The 11,359-nt window shown below is 41.4% G+C and overlaps 1 protein-coding gene and 1 long non-coding RNA gene across 3 annotated transcripts in view; one reads left to right on the top strand and one right to left on the bottom strand.

Annotated features, from left to right (window-relative positions):
- Positions 1–3,796, bottom strand: part of LOC119523093 — a 164,071-nt gene extending 160,275 nt beyond the window's left edge. The window contains exon 1 of the long non-coding RNA XR_005214590.1: positions 3,681–3,796. This is a non-coding gene — a long non-coding RNA (uncharacterized LOC119523093). The remainder of the gene's footprint in view (positions 1–3,680) is intronic.
- Positions 3,184–5,894, top strand: TCEAL1 (transcription elongation factor A like 1). Of its 2 annotated transcripts, none has more exons than XM_037821852.1 (3): positions 3,184–3,262; positions 3,703–3,770; positions 4,101–5,894. In XM_037821852.1, the coding sequence occupies exon 3, from the start codon at positions 4,142–4,144 to the stop codon at positions 4,616–4,618; it is 477 nt and encodes a 158-aa protein (XP_037677780.1). In that variant the 5' UTR covers positions 3,184–3,262; positions 3,703–3,770; positions 4,101–4,141; the 3' UTR covers positions 4,619–5,894. The 2 variants fall into 2 exon arrangements, with proteins under 2 accessions (XP_037677780.1, XP_037677781.1); XM_037821853.1 differs by lacking the exon at positions 3,184–3,262 and adding an exon at positions 3,349–3,417.
- The last annotated feature ends 5,465 nt before the right edge of the window (positions 5,895–11,359 follow it).

Raw genomic sequence — 11,359 nt, 5'->3', positions numbered from 1 at the left:
TAATGGAGTGAATGCAACAAGATGACATTTAACCCAGACAAATAGAAGTTTCTTTACTTGGATTAAAATCAAAATGAATTACAGAAGTGTATTAACAGCTGAATGAATGAAACAAAGATTTGGGGGTCTCAGTTGAGTGCAATTTAAACTGGATTGATATGGCACCCACAAAATCTACATGATTTTAGGATACATCAATAGATGAATAGCGTCTATTCAAGAATGAAGGAGTGATAATATCACTACATTCTACATTAGGCAGAAATTCAGTATTTTCAGAGAAATTTACAAATTCAGGAGCACGAAGGATGGTAACTGTGCCGGTTTGAATGTATTATGTCCCCCCAAATGCCATTATCTTTGATGTAATCTTGTGTGAGCAGACATATCAGTGTTGATTAGATTGTGATTCTTCGAGTGTCTCCATGGAGATGCAACCCATCCAACTGTAGGCGATGACTCTAATTGGATAGTTTCCATGGAGATGTGGCCCCACCCATTCAGCATGGGCCTTGATTAGTTTACTAGAACACTATATAAGCTCAGACAGAAGGAGAGAGCTTGCTACAGACAAGAGGGACACTTTGAAGAAAGCACAGGAACTGAGAGAGGAGCTTCAGCTTACAGAGACATTTTGGAGATGGCCTTTGAAAGCAGACTTTTGCTCCAGAGAAGCTAAGAGAGGACAAATGCCCCAAGAGCAGCTGAGAGTGACATTTTGGAGAGAAGCCGAAGCCTAGAGAGGAACGTCCTGGGAGAAAGCCATTTTGAAACCAGAACTTGGAGTAAATGCCAGCCACGTGCCTTCCCAGCTAACAGAGGTTTTCTGGACACCATTGGCCATCCTCCAGTGAAGGTACCCAATTGCTGATGCGTTACCTTGGACACTTTATGGCTTTAAGACTGTAACTTTGTAACCAAATAAACCCCTTTTATAAAAGCCAACCCATTTCTGGTGTTTTGCATTCCAGCAGCATTAGCAAACTAGAACAGTAACTTTGAAAAAATAAATCTTTTCAGAAACAGCTGAAATAACTGGGGTTGTTAAACCTCCAAAAAAATAAGTCTTTGTGAAAACATAATTGATTAAGGATTACATGAGATAACATACTGAAAATGCCTAGCACAATGCCTGGCATAACCAAGTCTCAATTCATGTTAGTAATGTTATTAGCACAGTGTCAAACCCTTATTATCATTATTATTACTATTATTATAGCTGATGCTCATAGAGTACTTTCCATGTACTAGGCACTAGTCCAGGTCCTTAATATATACTGACTCATTTACTCCTCTTACCAATACCGTGAGATAGGTACTATTATTGGCTCCAATTTTGTAGATGAGGAAACTGAGTCATGAAAAGAATTAATCAATTGCACCGTGTGTGTCACAGATGGGAAGGGGCCTCAATGAGGACATAAACCCTGACTGATTCAGACTATCAAGGGTAAAAGGTACTTTTACTACTTTATACTTGCTCTGTACCACTCCAGAGGACAGAAACAGGACCAGTGTGTGTAAACTACTGGGAGGCAGTATTTCAGCCTAACAAAAGGGAAAAAACCAAATGATTAGAACTGTCTGAAATTTCAAAAGGATATCTTATAAGGTAATGAGTTCTCCTTCATAGGATGTAAGGAAAAAAAGAAGAGAAATGACTAAATGAATGAAATGGGACTCCTCTTGGAAAGAAATTGTAAACATGAGAAACCAGTCCTTGTTGAAGAATATCGAAGGCATAGTGAAACTTGGCTTTAAAGACATGTCACTGGAAAATTGAATAGTAAAACAGTTATGGAAAAGATATAAAGGTGAACTAATGTCTGTCTAACTGCTATCTCAAGACAATGTAAATTAGATGCCAGAAAAAAAACAAAAAATTCTTAAAACAGGAAATTTCATGTATGAATTTGTTTGGAAACTTACTAGACAGCCCAGATTTAAGAAAAAAGAAAATCCCAGTATCCTCACAGATCTGGTGGTCACTGATCCTGAAAGTATAAGACACAGAGAGGACAGGAGAGGCGAGGAGAGGAGAGGAGAGGTAATCTGCTCCCTGCAACAAAGGGCATCTGTATGAGATAGTAGCATCCAGGCTAATGGGAGTGGGTGAGATGCAGGCATGAGGTCAAAGATTATTAAAAAAAAAGATTCAAAAATATATACTTGCAGTAACAGTTGAGTATGTTAGTATGACTTTAATCCTATTACTCAGTATGTGGTCAACAGAACTATTGCATACTTTAATACTGAATGCCCTGTGTATTGCATCCATCTTTTTGGGTCTAGCAGTGCCAGGACTCTAGTATTTGTAGATTTAATGAATTAATATCAACTTTCTTGACCTGCAGCACCAAAAGGAGGCTGGTTAAAAACTTAGAGTTCCGGCAAAATCTTTCTTTATTGTGAATAATAACTGTTTACTAGTTGTGTGTGTTTTTAAAGTAATAATGCCAGGCTCTCCACCAAGACCTCTCTCATTTCAGATAACAAATGGATTTTCCGGACTATTTGAACTTAGACAAAAGTATATTTTAATTTACAAAAATCAAAGTATTCACTCTTTTTGGACTTACATCCTTTGCAAACAACTTTTTCTAGAGCTTTTTTTAATACTAGAGTATTTTTTAAATGAAAAAATTAACATTGTTCAAAAATTCTAGCTGCAAACAGCTGAAAGATTAGACTGGATCTTCTATTAGTGATATAGGTCTGGGGGCTCAAAAAAGCAAAATATAGATGTCAAGGAAAAGTGAAAGACGACAGTCTTCCATGAAAGTGACAAGAAGAGGTGAAAACATTATAATAGAACCTAAATGGACATGACAGTTATGGTTATGGATTAAAACTGGGAGAGATAGGAGATATTGATTCATGAAAGTAAAATAATCACGTTTCAGTGCAGGATCTGGGCTACAGGGGAAATAGTGGGCCTTGGTAACTGAGGAAGGGAGGGTGGGAGGAAAAAAGGCAGTATCAGAGGAAGCAGCATAGAGGAAGAAGCAATGACTCCCCAACACTGGAAGCTAGCTGTCTCTGGTAACCAGAGAAAGGCAAATATAAACAGAAGGGAGCGACAACGCCTGGTGTGTTGGGGCTGGCTGCTGCAGCACGGCCGCGGGCCAGAGCCGTAAGTGGGGATCAGAGCTCGGCGGTGACGCGCGACCCTCACGTGACCAGGAGCCTCATCTTGGTCCTTTTTGCCTGTCCAGACACTAACTCCCCATTGCCCTGTGGTCGTGGGGGAAAGCAGAAGGAAGTAAGTTCCCTTGATCCCCTTAAATCGGCGTGAGGGTCGATACTGCCTAGTAACCCTTGAAAGCCGGACAGCAGAAACTCAGGCCTTTTCCCTACGCCTCTGACCCGCCCCCCGCAACCATATTTAGGTGCAGAAAATGGCGGTCTCGGGATGAGGTGAGGAGAGTGGGGCCCGGGGAGCGAGACCCAGACACTTAGAAATAGGTTCTAAGTAAGCCTTCTCTTCCACTTCCCGCCTGATAAAAAAAAAAATGACGCGCACTGCGAGGTATGGGGCTGGGTCGGGGAGAACGAGGCTGTAAGTGCGGGGCGAGGAAAACCAGACGCTAGAGACGCTACCGTGAAGGCGACTGCGGCGAGTGCCCACAAAAGGGCGTGTGTCAATCAGTCCGTCTCTCCTCCCCACACCCCGCCCCTACCCTGTCTTGCGTTTGTCTGCAGGTGGGCACGTCACAGCGGTGCACCTCGAGGAGAGGTCGACAAGGAGCAAACCGCCAGGAGAGGTCCAGGTCGGAGGAGGGGTGGGCAGTGGACGGGAACACGGGTGCGAGGGATGACGCGGAATGGAATGGAGTCTGCGGGCCTAGCCGCCCCGCCCCTATCACTGCGGGAGAGGCCTACGGCAAGGCCTGCTGGGAAAATGGTGGGCTTTCGGGAAGAAGGGGGAGACAGGGAGTCAGAGAGAGAGACGGCGGCGGGGTCCGCAGAACCAGAAACAGCCTCTCAGTAAGCATAGATTTAAGGTCCTGGGCCCCGAATCCGGAAAAGGCAGGTATTGGAAGCCATGGCCGGGGTTTTGGCCCATCCACCAAGTATGTGACTTTACTCTGCCTTTCTAGTCTCCTAAGAATAACTGTGCTTAAAGAAGACAGTTCTCAACATGGAAAAACCATGCAAAGAAAACGAAGAACAGCCACCGAGCAAGCCAAAGATCAGTGAGGAGCGGCCTCCTTTGGAGCACCCTCCGGAAAAGCACTCCCCCGAGGAACAGTCTTCGGAGCAGTCCTCGGACGAGGAGTTCTTTCCGGAAGAACTCCTTCCTGAGCTCCTTCCTGAGATGCTACTTTCTGAGGAGCGTCCTCTTCAGGAGAGCCTTTCTAGGAAGTACCTTTTTGAGGAGCGCCCTCCAATGGAGCAGCCTCCTTGTGGAGTAGGAAAAGATAAGCTAGAAGAAGGAAGTTTTAAAGAAAGGCTGGCTCGTTCTCGCCCGCAACTAAGAGGGGACATACATGGCAGGAATTTAACCAATGAGGAGATGATAAAGGTAGCAGATGACATGGAAGAGATGAAAAGAGTAAGAAACAAATTGATGATAATGCATTGGAAGGCAAAACGAAACCGTCCTTATCCTATTTAATGTGCTCTGCTTTGAATTCTGTTTTGCCTCATATTAGTATTGCCACCTGAAATTTCTGTTTGCATTTTCTTACAGATCGTTTCCTATCTTATTAATTTTAACTTTTTGCGTGGCTTTGTTTTAGGTGTTTCTCTTGTAACTGGTATAAAACTGTTTTTATTTCCCTACAATCTGCAAGTCTCCCTCTTTCCATCATGAATTTCACCCCATATGCACGGAAAGGTGTACTTTATATAGTAAAGTGAAAAGAACAGTTTTCAAAAAGTATATATAGTATCCTGTTTTTGTAAAAAAAAACTTGTATATTTATATATTAACATACAGAGAAAAAAAAAACTGAATGTATATGCACCAGAAGCTTAACAGTGACTATCTGTGGTAAGATAATAGGTATTTTTATTTTGTTTTTTTATTTTTGCTGTATCTGAATTTTTTTAGTTTTTCAAGATGAACTTGTGTCATGCTTAAAAAAACAACACAATGACATAATGAAAAAATATGAAGCAATAAAAAAAAACTGCCATTCAGTTCATATGGTCAATGGGACACTTAATAAATACTTGTCAGAACTTAAAAAAAGAAAAAAACATATCCCAAGTTTCTTCCGAATCTCTTAGGTAGAAATATAAGTCAGGTGCTTATTACATGTTTAAGGGTCAGTCATTTCCCAGCTGAATAGGAATAATACTTGCCTTTCAGAGCTGCTGTGGACCCAAATGAGATAAAGATTGTGTGAGCTATGCTTGTCTCTTTTCCCTCACTTGCACATACAGGACCCCAAGCCCTATAGATTCCCTTCAGACATAAGGGATAGTACCCAAAGGAGGTCTCACTTGTGCTCACAAACAATTCCTGTGAGATTCCAAGTGAGTACTATATTCTGTTCCTTTCCTACTATGCTGTTCCCTTGGATACTGCCATGTCTGCTAGCACAGCTGCCTATCAACCAGAAACATGCCAAAGTACTTTGTAAGTACACACACACACATATATATATCAGCTACCTTTATACCTTTATATAAAGCTACCTTTATAAAACCTAAGATTTTTTATTGATCCTGTTAATTCTAGAAACACAGGTGGTAGTTTTTTGTTTTTTTTTTAAGTTATAACTCAGTTAAGAACCCTAAGTTCTTGAATCATCTCTGTCCTTGTTTGGGTAATGTTCATTAAGTATGTTCACTTCTCTAGTAAGTATGGTTTATATTTCCAAAAGGAAACCCAATGGGGGAAGGATTGTTTTCCAAAATTCAACATTAAAATTATTTTAATATTTTATACTAGTTGTTTCTCTTACAAAATACATAATCCTGGGCTCTATCCCTGATCTTGTGAACTCTGCTTTTCTGTAAATTAGCACACTAAAGTTGGAGAGCCACTGATATATACCCTATGCTCCTGATTTGAGTAAGAATAAACTATAGGCGCCAGCCTTCCGCGTGTTTGGCTGGACGCCCCATCTTGCAAGATCGTAAATAAATTCTTTTCTCCTCCAGAACCGAGAGAGCGTTTATTCCCTTACAGGTACCACTTTATTTCCAACAACTTGGGGGCTCGTCCGGGATCCAAAGCTTCGGAGGGGGACCCCCGAGGTGGACAAAGGGAAGGCGCGCCCCGCTGATTGAGCGGTCTCGGACTCCGCCATTGGGGGCCCATCTCCGGCAGCTAAAGGGCCCGAGACCAGATGCTTGGATCTGCCGGTTGTGGATGAGAAAAGGGGGAAAAGAAAAGGCCTGCCTCTGGTTAACCAGGCAACTCCGTGCACGGACCAAGGTAAGGAAAGAAATATTATATTACCTTGGTGGTTAAAGCATTCTGAGAGTCTGGGGCTGATCCTGAGGGAAAGATGCCCAAACAAGACTCAGAATGGGGACATTCTGATGAGCCTAGAGCTGATCCTAAGGGAAAGATGCTCAGGCAAGACTCAGAATGGGGAATAGAGGCAGTCAGCCGGCCGGGAATAAAGGGAAGGGGGTACCTTTAGGGTCCCCGGGGAACATTCCTCTAAATAATCCATTGGGAAACATGTTAAAACATTGGGCTAAAAGTAATTGGACCAAGGGAAAGGGTAAAAGAAAATGATCAAATATTATTGTTATGTTTAGACAAAAAAAAAAAAAAAAAAGGCATTTTGCTGCCAAATATATTCTGGCCAAAATATAAGGCAGATAAGAGTTGGCTTTGTGCTGACCTCGTGTGTCATGTTAATAAAAATAAACCTTTTTCCAAGGCAGAATTGAACTGTGCCATGTGGTGGCTGCAGGGAAAAAAGAAACTAAAACCTGGGATAAGCATTCCCCCACCTTATGGTTTCCCCTCCCCCACTGGGGCGGGAACCATTAAAGCCTGAGGTTTTGGTGGAAGCAGTCTATGCCCCCAGGCAATTGAAGAGCCAGTTAATGCTGATTGCTCCAGTAATTACAACCCACCAAAAGTTAAGGAAAAAAAAAAAAAAAAAAAAAGGAGAGATTTCCAAAAGTTTCTGTTTCTAAAGGCTCTTAAAGAAAGAAAGGTAAGAATCATTAATAAAAAGCCTAGCAAGGCTAGCTGAATAACAATTAACTTGATTCTTAAACTCTGGTTTATGTAAATATCCCTTTCTTGGGAGAAGAAAGGGAAATGGGAAAGAGGGCGGCTATGAGAGAAAGAGAGAGACTGCATCTACCTAAAATAAAATTGGCTGTACCCATATCCCCAAAGAACGATGAAAGTTGAGGTCTGAAGTCAAGTGGTCTCAGGCTGGGAGAGTGGAGTGGCCCACATGCATGAAAAGGGTGAGTTTGCCCTGGGGGTTGAGGGTGGGCCTTCCGCCTCAATGCTCTAGAAAAGTTTTGCCGCCTCAGGACCCAGAGGGTGGAGCACATTCCCAGGGGAATGGGAAAAGCCTGGCTGCCACCCCACTGTTCAGAGAAGGAAGAGCCTTTACCCCGAAGAGGCAGAGTCTGGGTGGCACCCCGATGTTTAAGAAGGGTGGGGCCAAAAAGGTAATCTCCCCAGCATCACCCCAGACTTTGAAAAGAAAAGGGCTGCCACAAAAGCCTCTAAAAAGGGTTGGACTCCCACTCCCTCAAGCCCCAAGAATACAATGTCATTCTGTTAATAACTCAGACTTTAAAAGGTCAGCTATATAAAGGAATTTTAGCCTAATATTCAGAGAAGATCCAAAAATCGATGAATGGCTGAATAAGCCATTAGAGGAAATATTCAGAGAGTCAACAAGCCAGGGAGGAAACAGACAAAAGTGAGATAGAGAAGTAATTGGAGCAGTTAAAAAAAAAAAAAAAAGAGGAAGGAAATTTGTAGCATGGGGTTTGTGTGATTCTCTATTCATATACTTATGTGGGGCTAAACAGGTATTAATAAATACATTTACATATTTTAGTGTGCTGTGTAATTAAGTCTAAGGCATGTGGAAGCTACATTTAAAGTCCCTTAATGTGTGTATCAGGGTATATAGAAAGTTATATGCACATTTTTTAGGACTGTATTTGGATGCATTCTGAGAGTTAAAACTTCATGAATCTAATGGGAGTTTAAGTTGTATGTTTACACAAGAATGTGGGATAGTTGTATTTGTATGTAATAAAAGCATGTAATATAATTACGTAGGAGTCTTTCAAACTGTGAAAGTTTGTCAGTGTGTAATTTAAAACTTGGCAAAAATTTCCTGTGTACTCATCTATAGTAAACTGAAGCTATTTCTTTGTGTCTTTATAGCGTATACTAGTTTGTGTGTACTCTAAAGCTGGGCAATTGTGTGCAGTTTCACAATAGTGTGAAAAATGAAAAAAAAAGTGAGAAAAACTGTGTAAAAGTTTTCTATGTATGTGTAACAGTAGTGTATTGGCTATACATGCTTGTAAATGGGAATGTATGTCTGTTTCGTATGGTTATGAGTGTGTATATAATTTATATGTGTCTGTATTCCAGATATATGAGACTGTGTATTCTTGTAAAAAGCAGAATAATTTTTCTGATATATTTTGGGCAAAAGCAAAAGGTCTATACTCAAAGTGCAAGTAAATGTTCCTATAAAAGGGTTTAAGGTTCACTAAAGCTGAATTAAACAAACTTAGAACAGTGAATGGTTCATATCTCTTCCCAGGTCTCCATTTGGTAATGCCAGGTTGCTATCTTAACATTAAGTCTAACAGGAATAAAGACACCACATATATTGTCAAATACTACACACCAAGGCTTGTCCTCCTCTCCCTGGAGAGTGGGTTTTTACTCATCTAACAGCAAAACTTGTGTGTATGTTCAGGGTATGCATATATGTGAATCACGTATATTCAAGCATCACTAAACTAGGTGTACTAAAAAAAACTGAATTTTAAGTTAGCATTTAAGAGTGGTAAGCCTTTTTATGTTCATTAATCTTAGGTTATTGTAAATTATTGTTGTCCTTTAGTCTAATTGTTCTAGCCTGAAATGTTGGTAAGTTCTTGCTGCTCTTCATGCACATGACTTCAGGAGTGTCTGTACCTAAAGCAGGTATTAGCAGTTTTACACTAGGAGAGTCATTAGAGGGGTGCAAGCCATGTGTAATTTAGTACTTAGGCAATTACAAGGTGTAGGCCTTTGGTTTTTGGTTTGCCTTTCCCCAGGAGGACTGGAGAGCTCCCCTCCCTAGACACAAAGGATCTTTTTCTTAAGAATTATATACTGGCCTTGTCTTCTACTTTATCATCTCTCAGGCACCGTGGACTGCTGGCTCAGACCCCGCCTCTTGAATTTGCTGCCCATCGACATCAGCCTGGCAGCTGGGTTCTGATCCAGTCGTGAAAAGAATCCAAACTTCAACCAATCTGGGAAGGACCCTATCAAGTCTTGCTGACAACTGAGATGGCAGTCCGAACGGCAGAAAGAGGTTGGGCTCATTACACACGAGTGAAGGGACCGGTGCCTGAACCAGACGATAAGTATCCAGCAACTCAACCTGAATCCTGGAAAGTGACTCCTACCTCAGATCCCCTAAGGATCACCTTAAATAGGCAACAGTTGAAAGAACATACTAGGAGGGAGGAAGGGCTGGATTAAACCCTATGTTTGCATTGTGCTCTGTGTATAGCTTAATGATGAAATTGCTTATACTGATCATAATGTTCTATATTCAAGGAGTAACAGGTTCTGCTAAGCTGGTTATAAGTGTAGTCAAAGGCTTAAAGTCTCAAACTGTACAATTTGATGTCTGTCAAGTAATGAGCTGTAAAAATCTAAAACATCAGCAACAACTGAGGGAGGAATATAAGCATTTATGTAAGCAGACTGTTCAAATAGAAAGCAAGATTGTTGGGGGGCGAACATTTGAGAGTATAACTTATGAGACACCTAACCCCTGTTATTCTTGAAACACTGCTTGGTGGACCACACAGTATGAGGGATGGGTCTTACCCAGGTTGGAGGGAAAACCATTAAGGGAAACTTGGCTGGAATTTAACTCTCCAGTACAAATTGACCCCAAGGTCATTAGAATACTTAAGGCCAAAAACTTAAAGCAAACCACAGAAATAGAGACAGGTTATGGAAATACAAATGCCTGGGTAGAATGGGGCAAACATACCATCCAGAGTCTAAACAGAAGTGACTGTTATGCTTGTACAACCAAACAACCCACTGTTCAGGTTATGCCCTTCCCCTTGGGGATGAAAAAGCATGAAAGGGAGTTTAAATGTATAACACTCCTCTTTCAAAATGCTACTCCTGGTGAAAGTTGTAGTACGTTGTCCTCCCTTTTCCCTCCAGTCCAGGAGGGAAGTGTCAAAGCCATACCAGCGTCTCACCTTGGTCCCGGAAACCACTCTGCCTGTCTCTCCAGATGGGAAGAAGGGCTCCAGGATCTTGGTACCATGGCTTTGTGTACACAGGTGTGGAATGTGAGCAAGGATAGTACTGGCAACTTCTCCAGCCTAACTATACCCCGAGCAGACCTCTGGTGGTACTGTGGGAAGGGCATCCTCTGGCCAACACTACCTGAAAGGTGGGGAGGAACCTGTGCTCTGGTTCAATTGGCTATCTCATTTACCCTGGCATTTGAAAGTAATAAAGTACCAACCCAAGGCAAAGGAGAAAAGAAAAATGTACAAAGTGTACCTAGTTCCTTCAATAAAAAATGTTTGTAGATAGTATAGGGGTTCCCCAGAAAGTTCCTAATGAGTTTAAAGCTAAAAATCAATTAGCTGCAAAATTTAAATCGTCCTTATTCTGGTGGGTCACCATCAATAAAAATGTCAATCATCAGCTAAAATTTATCAACTATACCAGGAATGTCATTAAAGAAATAGCAGAACAGTTAGATGCCACTAGCCGAATGGCATGGGAAAACAGAATGGCCCTAGACATGATGCTAGCTGAAAAAGGAGGCGTCTGTGCTATAGTTGGGGGAAATTGTCGCACATTCATCCCCAATAATACCACACCTAATGGAACTATCACCAAAGCCCTACAAGGCTTAACAGCCTTATTTCAGAAACTAGAAAAGAATTCTAGCATTAACAACCCACTCATAGAATGGTTGGAAAATTGGTTCGAGAAATGGAAAGGAATTGCAACATCTATTTTAATTTTCCTTATCGTTCCAGCCAAAATGTTTATAACAGCTGGGTGCTACATAATCCCGTGTGCTCAAAGGCTAGTTCAAAAAGCCATCAAAACCACTGGAATCAAAAATAAGAAAGATCCCTATGATGAGGAATGTAAAAAAGCCCTTAGCAAATTTGAGAATCTAAAATGTGAAAACTA

This window comes from Choloepus didactylus, chromosome X (genome assembly GCF_015220235.1).
Source record: "Choloepus didactylus isolate mChoDid1 chromosome X, mChoDid1.pri, whole genome shotgun sequence".
NCBI lineage: Eukaryota > Metazoa > Chordata > Mammalia > Pilosa > Megalonychidae > Choloepus > Choloepus didactylus.
This window is presented reverse-complemented; position numbering and strand designations above follow the sequence as displayed.

Excerpts from the sequence above, each read along its gene's own strand:
- TCEAL1 (XM_037821852.1), top strand. The coding sequence starts at position 4,142 with ATGGAAAAACCATGCAAAGAAAACGAAGAACAGCCACCGAGCAAGCCA.